At 39.7% G+C, this 17,911-nt stretch overlaps 1 protein-coding gene across 1 annotated transcript in view; it reads right to left on the reverse strand.

The window, feature by feature from the left end:
- Window positions 1-824: 824 nt before the first annotated feature.
- NUDT14 (nudix hydrolase 14) overlaps window positions 825-17,911 on the reverse strand; it is a 62,184-nt gene continuing 45,097 nt past the window's right edge. The window contains exons 4-5 of the mRNA XM_063333878.1: window positions 15,334-15,571; window positions 825-3,761 (exon numbers count right to left, since the gene is read on the reverse strand). Coding sequence (XP_063189948.1) covers window positions 3,521-3,761; window positions 15,334-15,571 — 479 coding nt within the window. The 3' untranslated portion in view covers window positions 825-3,520. The remainder of the gene's footprint in view (window positions 3,762-15,333; window positions 15,572-17,911) is intronic.

Genomic DNA, 17,911 nt, shown 5'->3' on the forward strand with positions numbered 1-17,911 from the left:
TCCTGCCTGGGCTTGGCTGATGTATATCGGATTTGCTCTAATTATGATCTTTGAAATGAGCCCTGACGAGAGAAGTGGCATCTGAATTGCTCTGTTTTTATTTTTATAAAAATGAATCATCACAAAAAGTTCAAGCCCTTTCTCCAGCATTTTCAAACCTTCCTGATTCCTTATAAAGATCCCCACCAAAATTAACAGGGAAAAAAGGGAAAAGGATGAAGATACATTCGTATTTAATATTACAAAGCCAAACACCAGATACAGCATCGCTTTATGCAAAGCTTTCACTAAATTGCATCACTGATATTTCTGTGGAAAGCTGCCAGACTGTGGAAGGAAACCAAAGCAATCCCTTGACCATTTTGTTTCTGTTCGAGAATTACAAATTGCGGGGACGGCCAGGCAGAGCATAGGGCCAGGGGGTAGCATCCCTTGGGGTGCAAAGGCTTCAGAGCCACCGCAATCCCCCGGGGTTTTGTAGGTGTCTGCCCCATAGACCCCCTGGGGAGGGAGGGACTGGGAGGTGTGGGCAATGCTGCTCGGCTTCTCGCCCGGCCTCCTGGATCACGAAGTGCTGAGGGACTGCCCAGCTCACCCAGCTGCCCTCCGTCGTGATTAACTGGGAGAGAAATATCAATTGCATCAATTAGTCTGAAGCCCGTGGCTTGCATTGGCGACGTCGCCTCGGAGCACAGTGGTGCCACACAGCTGTCCCTGTGCCTTCACGAAGGCTGCGGCTTCCCTCCCCACGCACCCCTCCATGCTGCCGCCCCACGCGACCCCTCTGCCCGCGCCGTGACTCCCCACCCCCAAACCATGCCCGGGAAACCCCTGCTGCTGCTCTGGTGGTGGCAGCTCCTCTGCATCACCCTGCGCGGCCCCAGGGCTGGGCTGTGAAGCAGACAGGCTTCAGGCACCTACAACTCGCCGAGTGATCGGCAACAGCCTTCTGCTGACAAGCGGCAGTAGTTTGGGCTAGATTTTGGCAAGTCTGGCCCTGCCTTTGGTGCTCCCCCAGCACACACGCTCTTCGGGAGGGCTGGTATGTTAGAGGGACAGGCACAGCACCTTGGAGCGGGCAAAATACGCGTGTGTTTCAACCTGTCCAGCTCAAAGACCAGCAGCCAATGCACGAGCGGCTGGCACCAGATGCACAAAGAGATTTTTAGGGCCTTCATCCTCCCCCTCGCTGGGTATGGCCGTGCGCTCTCTCTGGTGGCCCCGCAGCCCGTAGTTCACGGTGGCACTACAGATCCAGTGCTGGCTGACCCGCCTCCTCCAGGGGTGGTCTGATGAGTCCAAACTGAATGCAGGTGCCCAGACTTGAAGGCACTTCCAGGCAGATTAATAGGTGAAATGTGTGTTTAGTCTGATGAATCGCACCTTGAACGCTTGTCACCCACACGGGTGGGTCAAAGCCTTGGGCTCTCCCCAAGGTCGTTACTGCAATGTGAGCACACCTTGTGAAGCGCCGACTCCAGGTCCTGGATGTGGCAGGGGAGGGAACGTCCTGACTGGGGGAAAGCTCTCGCCATTGCATTGAGAACCTCATCAGAAGTGGAGTTTTGTCCATTTGTAATTCTGGGGCAAACGGTATAAATACATAAATGCTGCTTTGAAGAGTTTCAAACTCTGACCCCCCCTCCACTACATGGATTTATTTTTCCAAATTACTGCATTATACAGGAAAAAAGGCCTTTGTCATGCATATGAACACACTTACTAGCTTGACACTAAACAGATCAACAAGCTACTGTGTAATAACTTTGATGGAATCAAAGAGATACTGTGGTAACTCCAGCCTGAAATAAAACATTAATTATTATAGATATTGTACTAGTTTGTAAAGGCCTCAGCAGCGATCAGGACACATTGCACCAGACACTGTAAAGGCACAGAGCAGCCTTAAAACACCTTCCAATGTAAATACATCAGACAGACAGAATTTATTTGCTTTTTACGATAACTCAGCCCTTGACTCACCACAGACCAGGCACAGTTCAACGCAAACGTGTCTGAACTTTCACAAAAGGTGTCTGACTCCCAGAGATGAAGGCTGCTCTTTCTCCGGTGGCTTTCCAAGGATCTTTCCTCCCCGTCAGTAGGAGAACCAGCAAGTATCGGTTCTAATAGCATTTTTTTAAAACATTATTTATTTATACACCTATTTCGATATGCAGTGATTTTAAATCAGGCACCGGATACCATCACGTGTCTCTAATGCATTTACTCCAGTTGCTATATGAAAGTTTGCATGTTCACAGTACTCGTCTTCTAAACATACTTAGTACCTCAGCAATCCTAGAAGCACACGTAATGCAGTCATGTTAATTAACAGTAAGTCTGTGAATAACATAAACCAGTGCACAATTAAATTGCCAGCCTTGATTCTCTTTCATTCATGCTCTTAACAGTTTCACAGGACAAATATCCCACATCTAAACTACGCTGACTGAACAAATAATATACATCCTAATCAGACCACTTTATTAAATCAAATCGTGTTGCTCAGTACGTCTGTGCGGGCTGTGCAGGCTTCAATGTAAACTGCCCAAATGATGATTAAATCTCTCAATAAAGCACTTCCGATCATTGGATTTCAAGGAGCGTTATCCGAGGGGTAAGTCCCATTCTTCCCATTTCGGCGATAAGGAAACCGAGACCACAGAACACCTCAGAGAAATCACTTGTATTAGTCACCTCAGACCCAAATTAAAGGAATTTGGCCTCTCAAGTCCCGCTCTAGAGGACAAAGTTTGATCTAATTAATCAAGTATTACCCATAAAACAAACAAAGAAGCATGTGTTCCACTAGAAGCCCCCCATCATTAATCTCTCTATCAATCACCATCGCTGCTGCTCAGCATTATAGAGGGAACAAACAGAAGCACATAATCTTACAGCTGGTGTATTGTCAAAATGACACATTAGCAGAAGGATTTACACATATGTTTGCTTATGAAATAAAGGTCTGCATGTTTAGAAATGCAAACATTTTCTCTGTACAGGAGCTACGCACCACAGAGAAAGCTGCTCCCAGAAAGCTGTGCAGAACTTAGAAACGTAGTTAGGATATCTGTGACTATTAAGGTTTGCTGCATCCCCCCCCACCCCCCCCAAAAAAAAAAAAAAAAAAAATCGGAAACTACAGTGAATACACAGCTGCTGGTACGTACAGACCACAGTGACAGGCTGGTGGAGCAGCTGCACCGAGGTCCTGAGCAACTCTTCAAAATAGCGGTAGAGCCATGCCATGAAAAGGAGAACTGGACACATTTACTTAGCCTGTGTGTGGAAATCAACATTTGCCACTCGGAGGTAAATCCTGGCCCCAGTGAAGCCCGTAAGTGTTTTGCTAATGATGGAAATTGAGTGAGGATTTTAATTCAGATTTTACTTCCAAGTTTATTTCAAGAAAGATTTGCTCTGTGAAAAGTTGGAGATGATCGAGGCAGGCAGATTTGCAGTTTTCTGTACCCACAGTCCCAGCAGGAAAACTTTTCTTAAAATCATGGTGCTTTTATTTTTTTGGTAGTTTAGGTGCGATGTTGTTTTGGAACCACATGAAGCTGAAGATGACACCCATCGTCTTCGGGAGAGTCTCATCATAAGCAAACTTCATGGAATCTTCTAAAGGTATTTCGACAACTTCAATCAGCTCTCCTTCTTCCGGCTGGCCACCTCCTTCACCAGTTCTCATTTGGTCTGTTACTTCTGCATAAAATAATGTCTGCCTAGAACCTGTCACACCAACTCCAGACCTGGAAAAAAAACAGAGAGGAAACTTTGTTTTAGATAAAAAGAAGGTAGATAGGAAGTAGGAGTGGAAACCTGGGTCCTTAACTTGTGTCACTAAGCAACATCAAAACGCGTGTCATCACTGTCTATTAATGTCATTTAGAACCTATAAACGCAATTTTGTTAACATTGAAATTGACTGCAACTTTCACGCAGAAATACCAACACTTTTGAACACAGTTGCACAGGAAATGGATTTGTCTTCAAATATATTCTGCAACTTTGGAAAAATGTTAGTTTGGGAGAAAATAAAACAAATGGGTTTTGAATTGGTGAACTGTTGTTTTACATACACTGAAGTCAACAGAAGGTTTTCCAACTGACCTTAGTGAGAGCTGGACTGCACGATCACTCACAGAGATTTACAAACAACAGAATGAAGCTCCTCAGAGCATCTGTATGCTATCATGCTACATTTTTGCCTGTTTTTACACAAATATTTAGATTTTTTACACAAATATTTAGAAGTTTTATTCTTAAGAAGATTATGTCCGTTCACAGCTGGAGCCCTCTACTCATGGACTGGATAGGTACAAGAACAGAAAGGCAGCCTGGGAGTCTTTCTCTATCCTTCCTGAACTTTAGCCTTGACCCAAATGGACCACTGTAAGCACGCATCTATCTGAAGTAATTCAGTCTCCCTGCTAAATTTTTTACAGTGGATTTAGTTGAGGATATTTTAGATTATGTAGTCTTTCCTCAGCTAGACCGCTTGCTGTGTATTAGACTTCTTATTTGTTAATCCTCTATTTCCTTAGGACTATTTCATTTAGGTATTATTAAATAAGGGATAAGTACATAATCCACTCATTTAGTTCTTCCAAGAAAATATTCACATTGTAATCGCAACTTCTTCATTTCACATGATTACAAGCGACTTTTCACATTGAATCCAAAGTTCACTGAAACTATCAATCTGGCATTAGGGCATGCCGAAAAATTAGCTTCCATATTATTATACATACAGAGGATTCTAAGATTTGTAGCAGTGTTATGATCTTAGAGCGCGTATCAATACTTACCCAACCACTAGTCAACAAATCTTTCCGTTAATCCAGCATAAATCACACCCCATAGCAGGAACTAATCATTTGTCTCTCCATGCTCCATGAACACTAGCAATTATTTTGTTTGGAGAATAGTGGTTATTGAAGTTTCTTATATCAATATACACTCCTTTTTTAAACACAAAATAGGAAATTCTTTTTACTAAAATTACTACTGATACATCATGTGACTTTGGGAAAGACATTCCACAACTCCAGAATCATTCCTGTATCTCTACGAAGTGCTCAAGAAACTTATGCATCATCTTTGGCACTTCCAGGAACTTTTGGGAGACTGCTATGGGATTTCTTTGATTCTGGGCTCACCACTTTATTTCTGTGTCAGTAGAGGGGTTTTTGATACACATTTTAACCAACAAAATGTGACCTACTAGGATCCAGCAAGAAGCCAGACTAAGAGTTTTCCCTGTCTCTTCCATTTTCACCAAAGTATATGACCTCCTCCCTCGGTCAATCTGATTCAGTGTTTACTTTCCCCAGCGACCTCTTTTCTGTAGCCCCTGTCCTTGGTATTTGTACACTATTCCAATGACCACCAGAGATGGTTTGCCAATAAAAGAGCCACTCATCGCACCTCAGCCGAAGAACCAACCAGCCGACAGCACAACGCAAGTGCAGTCTTTGAAAGCAGGAGAAGTTGCACACTGGGCCCGCCTGCTGCCTTAACCATTCTGATCTCATTATAAAAGTAAGCAACTTGATGAAAAATGGATCTACCTATCAGCAACCAGCTCGTAAAAGTTGGAATGCTATTTTTTATGCTCATGTGCTATCGGTGCCCTTTCTGCCGTGAGGGTGATGGCACAGTTTACTAGAGTCCCTTTGTGTTAAAATACAATACAGTTTTCTTGGTATTATCAAGCAGTAATATATACTGTTAAAAAGCAACACTGGAAATTAAATACTAAGAGCAAACAGATCTTTTCCACAATCCATCACGGCTGGCTATTTAAGCTCTAGTCATTCAGTGAAGAGTCTCCCCCAGCTTAGTCACCCTGATACCTGTCACTGACCACTGACCCGTGCGTGCCCACTCCTCACTGCCGCTACCATGTCCATTGGAAGGAGCCTCACTGGGAGAACGTGTTTGTGGTGGAACAGTAGATTGTTGGCTCATTTTTTGCTCCCTCTTTCCCTTCTTTTCTTGTGTGAGGAGGCAGAAAGGATTTTTCTTAATAATCTAAAAAATGAAATCTGTTTTCCTCTTTATATAGTGATTATTTTTTCTTCCATTGTTTCTGCAAGAATTGCATTTTTATTAATTAAATACATGTTTTAAGTAAATTAAATGTTCTTTGAAACTGATAATAAAAATAAAAACCTCGTTGTTTTATACAGTAAAATTTTCAAGACAAAGAATGCAGCTTGCTAATCTCCATAGGTACTATGAAAAACCACAGGATTATGCGTAATATATTTAGTGTCATGTTATTTCTGATGAATGTCAACTCTGAGCTTCATCTGGCATGCCCCACCTGGAGAATGAAATTGCTCTTAAACTGAGTATACCCACGTCCACCTGGTATTATGTAAAGATTAGCTACAAAACCACAGAGACTTTATTTAAGAAGCCCTTCTATAAGAACGTTCTGGCTTGATTATGTACAGCATCATCTCCTTCTATACCACCTGTGACCATTTCCTTATGAAATAGCTGCAGCTGCAGAAATCGTGGGAGTTCCCTTTCCACACATCTTTAAAGGAAAACAGCTTCCCGAGGTGCCACACCATAAGATTCAGTTTCTTGCCACTGTAACTCAAATAGCATAGAGTGATTTCAATATGCCATTGTTTCATTGCATTTACTCACATGATACTTCTACTAAATCAGCGTTTGTTTTCTTATGAACTAAATACATCAAGAGTGGCTACTACACTGAATATAGTTTAAAAGGGGAAAGCACTGGACATCAGTATCTCTCCTTTGTTATATGCCCAAACTTAAGGCACTTCTTCTCATATACTGGCCTGTCATTTGCCACAGAAACCAATGAAAAATTTGCAACAACACACATTCAAGGGAGGAAATACCCACACGTTCGTTCTTTCTTATTTTATTACCTAACTTACTTTGCTCTGGTGCAACTTTGCTGTGAGTTATTAATTAAAAACTAATAAAAACTTCCAAATGAGTTATAAATAAAATCAAAGAGTGATGGTATTAATGCTCATGTTATTCTCTTCTACTCTTCCCCCCCCAAAAAATACCCCAGCAAATTTAATGTTTCTAAGACTACTCAGAATCCCCTCACTATTTAGAGAGATGACTGTGGAGACTATCGCATGACATCATTATTTATGTATATATTTCATGGCTTGTATTGTCTAACTACATGTATATTTCAATGGTTTCAGAAAGAGGTTGAAAGATACAGTAATATACTTTATATAATAAAAAAGATGTATTTCTTACCTTTTTTAATTTGATTTATTTTTCTCTAAATGCTCTGGCTTACTCTGCCAATTGATCATTTTTGCATGGACCCACATGGAATGCCCTTTACTAAATTAAATATTCTCCAATATTGCCTACTGCTGTCCTTCCCAACATTTCCAGACTCTTAGATATTAATGAACCCTGCCTGTCCTTAGAAAATTGTCCAAAAATCAATATTGACATCTCATTTGTCTTAGTACCTTTGATTTTTATAGAAATCAAAAGTCAGCAGGTTTGTTGCTTTGAAACCATTCTGAGCTTCCATCTCGTTAAAAAAATAAAGTGTTTTAACACATACCCTTGGGAAATGTGTATGGATTTCAGTGACTTTGGGTACTTGGGGCTGGAGGAGGAAGAAAGGAGAGAGGGAGAAGTTGGGTCTGACTGGTGAAGAGGCAACAGGCTGCTATTATGCTTTCAGTATGATTTCAGGTTTATCTGTCACTAGGTGCTTCCTATGCTTTTGCACGCTTACTTGCACTTTGCGAGTGTGATGTTTAACTAATTTTGATGTGCCTTTATCCATGGTTATATTACTTTTTCTGCTGCCTTCTTCCTCTATCCCAAGTCTGTGACACAGCCTTTTCCTTGCCCTAGTATTTCACATTACAAATAAAATGCTTTTGCCATGGTCTGAAATTAGTCACCTATTAACAGATTACAGCTATATTCATTAGCTTTGCATCTGTGGAAATCACAGGGGTCAGCACACCCGCACTGCAAGGGATGAGTTTCACCCTGGGAAAACCACCTTCCTGATAAAGGTGTCTCCCCTTCCCGGTACAAGGGAGGCTAGTGGGGGAGGGCAGGCAGGGTCTGAACTCACAGCACCGGACCAGGCTGAGACTCCAGGCTTCAGTTTCACTCCATGGGTTTAGCACCATGTTGCCCAGACCAGGCATGTCATAGCTCATACTGACCCAGACCTACTAAGCCTGGCTTGACCTAGCTGATTGTTCCAGATGTATTTTGACGTGTCTGTACAGTGCTTGACTCTTATTTACCACTGTGGGACAAATGCAAATGATCTGTACAAAGCACAGCTCTGTGTTCCTTGTCTCTTTATCATGAGGATCAGTTTCCTATGAACAGTTTATAGTTGTTTCAATTAACAGCTACGTGGCTGACAAATACTCTTTGTCAAATCATTAGGGCTTAAGCTCACAAACCCTCTAACTTCAACAGAGAGATATTTTTAAAACCAAAAGTGTATTAGCACTAAACTTTTAGCCTTGCTTCAGAGACAATTAGAAATCTCCATTACCTTTGACAACAGCAAGTCTAAGAATGTAAGCATGTCAAAGTAAGGATGCCAAAGCGGTATGGTTTTCATCACAACAGTAACTTAAATGTAAGTTTAACATATCAAAACAAGATTGTATGCTGCATTCCCATATTTCATTTTAAATAAAACACTCAAACACTGTGATTAAATCATGCTATAGCTTTCAAAAGCTCTGGGCAACGCACTCGTAGGCAACAGCACAGCGGAGAGCAGTTTCTGCAGAATGGCTGCGAAGTGCTTCTCCTCACCTCCTGCCCAGGGGTGGGACTGGCTGGCAGAACCAGCCTGTAACTACAGTATTTTCTATCATCTACTTCCTTCTTAGACCAGGGAAAACACAAGAGACAGACTGTCACTCCAATCTGTTTTCGAAACATGTCAATAGCAGCTAGCACAAAACCTTTGTTTAGCTCTTCCCTTTCATTAAATGCACGAGGAAATACGTAACACGTGAAATAGTGCTCATAAAATGGGACTTTTCACTTGTCATATCTAAGTTCATAAGCATAAAGATACATTACACACACTTTTTTTTTTTATCACAAGTTGGTAACAGTATCTTATTGCTTTAAAAAAGAAAAAAAAAAGAAAGCTTAGTAGCACCTAAAGGCCACAAGTGAGACTGAGTCCACCGTGTATGTTTGCCCACGCTCAGTAACAGCGAGTTTCTTCTTCAAACTGAGTGTGTGTGTGCACGTGTGTATACATTTATAAGCAGGGTCGAAATTCAAAGCATGGACTCAAGATTAGCTTCGCTGCCTTCTCATGTCTGCATGCTCATCTATGCCAACCAGTTATTACATCCATAAATACTACATTTTTAATTTGAAGGAACAAACATGCATGAGAAAATAAACCATATCTTATAGTCTACTCCTCTGCTGCAATGTGGGGAACAAATAAATTGACTAACCATTGTGAAGACTTACTATTTTAACTCAGATATCTGATAGACGGCAATTAAAAGCTAAATTTCTGATAATTTCTAAATATTTAACAGATATAAAATATATTAAAAAAATCAACATTTAACTGTTCCTATCAACACAGAAATACATTTTTTGGTTTTAATCTGACATAGTTAATGTGAAAATTCCTAAATGCAATATATATTATAAATAATTTGGGTATATAGTGAATACATAATTCATGCTGACAAATAAATGCGACACAAATCTCTGTTGTTTACGCTGAAATCAAGACCTATTTAGGCATGCAACATGTAAACTGATGAACAGTGACATGCAGCTCCTATTGTCACTTCTTAGGACCTTTGTACACTTCTGACATTATAAGCAGCAGGTGCAGGAAAAAAGCAGAGAAGTAATTAACATAAAATTATATTACATTATGCCATCACCCAACAGGTGTACTAGCAGGTGATCTTTCTAATTATAATGCACTCCAACATTTTCAAGGCTATTATTCTTTCTACATAATAACCTGTGAATACAAACCATTTTTTCCTCATCGCACAGGGGCTAATAGCCATGGCACAGTAATTGGAACATCCAATATTAATTCTCTGAATGCTCTTCTTTGTTGTATACTTTTGGAAGAAAATCAAATGTAGGAAGATTAAAGTAAGTACCTATGTTAATACAGTTAGACCCTTAAACTAATCCATCTTTTTTTTTTTTCTTGCAGTGGGGCTGAGAACCTGCAGCTCCTATTGTATCCAGTTCATAGCCAAGAGTTTATTACAACCTCTGGGGGAAAATAAAGACAGAATGAAGGGAAAAGGATGTGGAGCCAGAAGTGCTGGTTTAACTTTATCCTGATGCTCTGAGATGTTATTTAGGTACAAATAATTTTATAAATATTCTTCACGAAGACCAAACATTTCAAGAACTAAAAGAAAATACTGTAAGTTGCAATGGCAATAATAACATCTTTAACAACAACAACAACATATTTCCCTGCCCCTGTCTTGTAAAGAAACAAGTCTCAAGGAAGATAACTGGAAGTACTTCAACCTAAGGAATTAACTCACAGCTGAATTTCACATGGGATTCAAACTGTAAAATGCTGGGATACCATGAAAGGTAGAAAATTTGTTATATCTGATAGATGAGTAAGTCTGAAGTCATTCACTTACAAAATTTTGCACGCAGGGTCAAAAAAAACCCACAAAAAAACCAGAGGGAACCTTAGAGAATTGCTTTAGAAAATGAAGAATTTAACTCACAATCATTTACATGAAACCTCAATTTACAATTATACTACTATATTAGCTTCATTTTATTATTGATCTAAACTGTTCCTTTATACCCATCACATCTACCACCTATGCCATTTCTGACTGAAGCCATACGTAGAGTTGATGAGAGCTCAACACACCAGTAGGCGTCCAAACTTTTGTGAAGCCTCCAAAAGTGGATTAGCTGCTGCCAGAACAGAAAACAAACTTTTTGTAATGCCAAAATGAGGTTACTTATTGTACGCCAAGCACAAAAGTAGCAGTTTGTGTAGCCACAATGAGAAGAGGAAGCTCACCACACAGGCTGCAAACAATACAGAATTTTTTCCAGAATGATTCCTGCATCCATCTACACAGCAAAACGAACCACTTGGACTTAAATTCTCCTTCTGGCTGGCATTATTCTATTACAGAAATAGATATTTCTGATTCTTCGAAGTGTAACTCCTCTGACCTCCTCCAGTCAAGTCCCTCTTAGCATGTTTGCCTTTTTCATTATCTGCCCCCAATCCAGTCTCCTTCATTCACCCACGCCATACTATCCTCCTGTTGCTGGAACAACTTGTTCCTAAGACTCTTGCTCAACTAGCGTAAATTCCCCAACTCCTGGCTTCTTTCCTGATTTCTCATTGACTCCACAGCTACTCTGTGGATCATAAAGGCAATTAAGTCAGATCTGCTTAATTCAGTGCCTGACTTCTATCTGATGAGTATCATGTCACAGGAGCTTTGACAGAGCTTAAGAATGGGGTCCAACAGCTTATTTGTACGTGTGTTTGAAATATCCGTAGCAGTATTGTAGTTAATCTTTTCTGCTTAGCCGGGAAATGTAAAAAAAAATCTCCCCAAACCACTGCTGCAGTCTCTGATAATAAATAAGAAAATGCCATCTTCAGATTACCTCCGATCTTTACTGCATCCACTGCCTGAGAACAAAGCAAAGTTCTGCTTAAAAACAGACTAAGTACTTTCCTAATTTTGTTAAAAAGAATTCCCCTCCACCATATGAACACACTTTCCTCAAGTCCTTTAAGTTCTCAGCCAGTTTCTTCTCTTCATTGGTCCTTCATCTCTTCTTCCTCTTTTTCTTTTTCTACTCAAGGATTTTCTATTCCATTTTTCCCCCTAGTCTAAGTTCTCCCTACACATTGTCCATGCCCTCCCCTTCTTAATCCGTTTGCCAGAGAACTGCATTGACCTCCTTACCCCAAAACGTTTCTCCCTTTACATTTGATGTGTCTTCTGCTTTCCACGTCCTTCTGTCAAGTCTAGCTTAAATCCTGTTTTTATTCCAGTCAGGCAGTTTCCTTCTCGTGACCATGATTCCAGAAAGGGCTGTCATTAGAAATACAAGACAACTCCTTGCTTTCAGACCAAAGGGTGTGATGATGCAGAAACCCTTGCTTATACGAAAGCCTTCTCACCGTGCAAGCAATTCTGAGTTTTTATCTACAAAAATCTAACAGACTTAACTCAGTAATTATTAATTATATTTATCTAAACATTTTAATGTGGCTTTATTTGCATCAAGAAAGGAACAACAGCTAACAGATTTGTCAGGAATATATCAAGTGTAGGCAAGTATCAGCTACAATAGGATAACAGGTCTTGTGGATAGGGGCAGCAACACAAACAATGTAACTTCAGTTTATTAAGGCTTTGAACGCTATCTAATGTGACGGTTTCATTAAGAAGTTAGGAGATCATGATATACTTAGAAATCAAAGAAACTGTGAAGTAGGCGCAAAACCAGCATGGAAATGGTATTCATGGAGTGGTATCACTGTCAAATTGGAAATACAAACCAAATAGGATTCCACTGGGGACCTTCCTCCATTCAATAGAATTCAGTATTTCGTTTTAGGATTTATACGCCGAAATACAGACTGCAGATAGCAAAGCTGAAATGGATTATTTATAAGAAGCCAGAGATGAATATTAGAATTCAAAATCATCCCAACAACGTGGAGAAATGATGTGAAAAAAAGTAGGGTGCAATTCAGTGCAGACAAGCTTAAGGCTCTGTGTTCAGCACAAATCCAGACAGGAGGTGAATGGCTCTACGTGACACTGGCAAAGCCCCCACTAAAATACTGTACTCCAGCTTGGGCACTATGTTTTTAAGCAACATGCAGACCAGACGGAGAGAAGGCAGAGGACCGCAGAAGGAATGATCAGACATCTAGAAAACACGGTCTAAAGAGAAAGCTTAAATTAACTAAGATAGCTTTGTATAGGGAAAAAATAAAGGGGAGACATGGTCAAATGAATGTGTGGAAGGTGTAGAAGTATTTCATGTCCACAGGGAATAGGGCAGTAAGTCACAGACTTGAAGTAAAAAAAAGGGAAATTTAGGCAAGACATGAGGAAAAACTTGCTCATGGTACAGATAGATACTTCAGACAGAATGCTTGGAGAGGCTATGAAATGATCAGATTTTAGACAAAACACAGATGCACATTTGTCAGAAGTGATTTAAATCCAGCTGAGCTCTTAGGAAGAGGAGCAGTCTATATGAGATCCTCCCAAAATTCCTTCCAATTCTGTTTTCTAAAGCTTCTCTCTGACCTGATGCACTGGATCAGTAAATAATATCGAGCAGCTACCTCATGGATCACTGGGATGGCAGATAATAGTAGAAGTGTAGGATGTATTGTAGCTATTAACAGCACACATATGCGTTAACCTAACACTTTGTGTCAGTGATTTGTATTGGCAGTCACACCATGAAACAGCAGCATAAACCATTTGGAAAAACGTGTTACACTTAGAAAAACCCCAGAAATTCTTATATGTAATACAGCCATTATGGAAAAAATGTCCTTAGCAGACCATAGGGGAACCAGTTACTTCCTGTCTTTGCATCAAATGGTCAAGGATCAAACAGATATGCCAGTCTTTGGCTGAAGGAAGAAGAGCAGGACACTCCTAATAGGAAGACCGTAACATTTAGAATAAAATTATAATACAGGGCACAGTAAATCCAACAAAAGAAACTGTAAAATATCACCTTTGAGGCTTCAACCTTTCATATTAATCTAAAAAAGTAAATACTACACAGGCCCTTCTGACTTCAGTGTGGATCTCCGTGGGCAGAAAGCTGTGTCCACACAGACAAAGCAAGATTGTGGGATTAACATATTAAGTATCCTTTACACGGGTCTCAACAGAGAAAAATGCAATTGTATACGCTCTTTGCAAGTCAGTGCAATTAAAACAACAACAAAAAAAGGCAACTGAAAGAAAAACCACCTGTAAGATACAAAGACATTTATCAACGAAAAAACATATGGTTTTTTAGCCAGAAGAGACTTATTAATGTTGAGTCAAACTTCTACACTGAAGCTACAAAATTCTACAGCTACAGAAACGATATTCCACTCTCCTATTTTGTTTCTGTGTGTATACACATATATACGTACATATACATATGTACATATCTGCATGCTATGGCCTGTCAGTGTCACCCAACCCATGAAATTCTATAGACAGCTTTTGCTCATAAATCTAGCAGGCACTTTTTCTTTCAGTAGAACAAATCCTTAATCTAGTTTCAAGGAGTTGTAAAAGACAGCTCCTGTGATTCACTCCCTCCCCTCAACAGAAGCACTGCTTGTTAATCCATCAGGAAATAACATTTGCCAGGATTGACAGCTGTGGATTTGTATTCAATTCCCAAATTAAAAACCAATGACAGGGCCTAGTTCAATGGAGATGTCAAGCAAAATAAAGAAAGTAAAAAACCTGCTGCTTTCTCCATAAAATAGAAACATACATACATTTTGGATAACAATACTAAAAGCTGGGAAGGAGATCTAATGGGATTAAAGCTGCGTGCAAAGTTTCTCCTGAGGGTTTTGTGGGGTTTTTTTCCCCTCCAAAACCTCACATTTTGTATTTTCCCTCTTACATATTAAGTTTTCCTTTTATTCCTAACATAGGTTTTAAAACATCTTAAAATCTATTTCAATAACTATTTGAAACCCTGCAAAAAATATAATGTAAAATTTTTCACAGTCAGATCAGCAAAATCTTCACATATAACATTTATTATTATCCAATTCCAAGAAGGCCTAATTACAGCCCAAATATTACGAAGAGACCTAATGGAACAGGTTCTCATGCTTCTACAAAATTGTGTTAATGGTAAATCAGAGTCCATCTTGGGCAGCGTCTGTTGTTAATCAGAATAAGAAGAATCAGAGATGGAAAACGGCTGACACAGTAAAGACCAGCTGTTTTCTAGTGCTGTAACAAACTGCTCTGAAGAGCCCAATGCAACTTTTCCCAGTTCTAATAGTCTTTGGAATAAATCACAATAGTATCATTCTTACTGTGAATTCAATCCCATAATTATGAGTTTATAATTCCTTAAGTCTCTGTACATCCTCCTCTCACTTGCTGAAAATTACACCTTTCATATACTTTCGGATGTCCATGTTCCTCCAACACACTGCTTAAACGGGGAACATTGATTTACGTTCAAGCCACTTCAGCAATCTGTGAAACAACAAAATACAAAGTGTTTTAACTTACTGCTATTTACCTGTAAGAAGTGATCCTCCTTAGGTCTGTAATGGGAACACGATAGCCACACTCCTCTAAGACTTCCCCACATGCAATTTCTTCTAAAGAAAGGCCTGGTTTGTCTACAATGCCAGCACAGAGTTCATAGGTCACTCCTACCACAGCAGGCAAGGGATCCTCGAGACGAGAGAAGCTCTCCTTGTCCTGGTTCTGAAGGACTTCAGGATGATGCCTTTCTACTTCACACATGTAAACAGCTTTCAAAAGAAAAAAAAAAACAAACCAAACACAAAAGAAAAAGAAGTAAGTGGGGAGGGATGTTAGTTTATTTATGTTAAATAGAAAAAAAAGACGGTACACAAATTTTGCCTGGAAATTCATAACCATCAGAGTACTTGAGAGTAACAACAAATTCACTTGTGTTATCTGTTAAAATTACGACACACTGAAATTGGAATTTTAGAGAACAAAGGTTCTCTTGCCATTTCTGTAGAATTATTCTTTAAACTCAGTTTGTGCTTACATCATTTGGAATTAATTCACGCACACCTTAAAATAAATAAGAATTAAAAAAAAGGAAGCTAATCCATCCAAGAAGTCTAAGTTCCAGAAGTGTGATACAGCTTCCATTTGTTGGGCAATGCGGATATCAGGATTTAATTTAAACTATGCGGTTATCTTGCAGGAAAGTTGGGTTGCACATTACGTACCATGTGCACAATGATGAGTCTTTCAGCCTGTCAACTCAGCTGTTATTTAGAAAGGGTATGAAAAGCATGTATGTTTGTTTGAAAAAAAAAAAAAAAAATCCTCTTTTGAACATATAGTTCCTTGCACAGATTCCTGTGTGGAGTCTGAAAAAGACTTCTTGAATTAATCTACAAACAGCTGCCACTGTAATGTACTCCTAAAGAAAGTGCAAATGCCAGATTTTAGCCCTTATTTAAGCAAAACCTCTCACTCATGTCAACAGAAATTTTGCCTGAGTGGGAACTGCAGGACTGGATGTTAACACACAAAGAATCGTTACTGACAATTCCAGATCATTATAACTTTAATCTACAGGTACAATCCCACCTGTTTCTTCTTTGAAATTTCCTCATGGCTATCACTTTGCTTTTCATGAAAGGTTACCATGAGTGTGTTACAAAACATCCTGAATAAAACTATTTACAAATCTGAAATTATTTTTATTCCATTAAAATATTTTTACATACATATTTCATATACACATACCAGTTTTCAAATGAGCTTATCTTTTATTTCCCATTCGAAATCTAACTAGTATATAAAACAGCTCAAGTTTAATGGACAACTTTTTGTTCTTTCAATTACTGTATTTAGCTTATTATTGCTTAAAACTGTGATATACAACAAGGTCCCTAAAGAAATATTGTCGCATAAAAGTAAAGTAGCACAGTGACTTCTCAAGCACTTGGTCTCTGGGGAGGAGTCTATACCCTAGAAGTTTGTGCCTAGGCTCCTTCTAGAACTCTTCTTGCCTCAGAAGTATAGTATAGCAAGATCAGCACCTGAAAGGGACATGTCTAGATGAGTCTAAAAAGAAACAGGAAGTGCAGAAGTTTGCCCCAAAATTAATCTTTCTCCAGAACTTAAAACTTTCAAAGGTGTTTGCAGTAGATACATCTAGGCCTTTGAGAGTCAAACATTTAAGGAAAGGAGCTTCCACTTCTTAGTTGAGAAATACGACTAGAACTTGGTTTTCTTTTTAAAATGCAGCAAGAAGGTGGCAAAAAAAAATATTCCAGGCAGAGTCTGAAAGACAGATCTTTGAAGCTTGTCTATTGTCCTTATTCCAAAAACTTCTAAAAGCTACGACAATTACCATAAATGAGAACTACCTCCAGGATTTCTCTGAGATGAGACAAATACTCTTAAGATTTTACTGCTTTTTCAGTATTGACTTATCCGTATCAGTAAACACAAAAAGAAACAACGCACGCATCCCAGGAAAGGACTTGGGCACCAAAACAGGATGCAGGTAAGAGTGTGGGTACAGAAATATGAAACTGTGATTAAAGTAACTCTCTGTTACAAGTCTCTTGAATCCCCCAAACCCATCATGTCATTCCAGCAGGCACCTGCTGCTCTCCCTCAGCACAACTGGGCTCCACATAGATCAAAACCTACATTCCCAATCCAGGACCCAATCCAGCAGTCCTCTTCAGGGCAAAGCCAACACTCAAAGCACACTAACAGCTTTTCTCTGCAGATAAGGAAGAAAGGAAATGGTACGAGCCACTTCTTCTGTAAGAGTCCAAAAATTACAGCATTCACCAGGGAATCACAGTATGAATCTATTATCAGCAGGTTCAGAAAGGTTCAAACTCAATTTAACCCTCATAGATAAGCAAAGCCTAGAAAACCAAGCTGCCTGCCAGTATCAGGGAACAGAGCAGTCCCCCACACCTCTCCTAAAGGTACAAAATCGCCTGCACAAGACATGCCCCAGGGAGATAGAGTTTGTGGCCTACTGGCTAGGGTACACTCTTAAAGGGAAATCTGTGACTCCCCTCTTCCTCATTACAGGTTGTCAGCTTATTGCAAATGCACAGAGTTTGGAGAGCTTTTGGAGA

This window comes from Chroicocephalus ridibundus, chromosome 4 (genome assembly GCF_963924245.1).
Source record: "Chroicocephalus ridibundus chromosome 4, bChrRid1.1, whole genome shotgun sequence".
Lineage (NCBI taxonomy): Eukaryota > Metazoa > Chordata > Aves > Charadriiformes > Laridae > Chroicocephalus > Chroicocephalus ridibundus.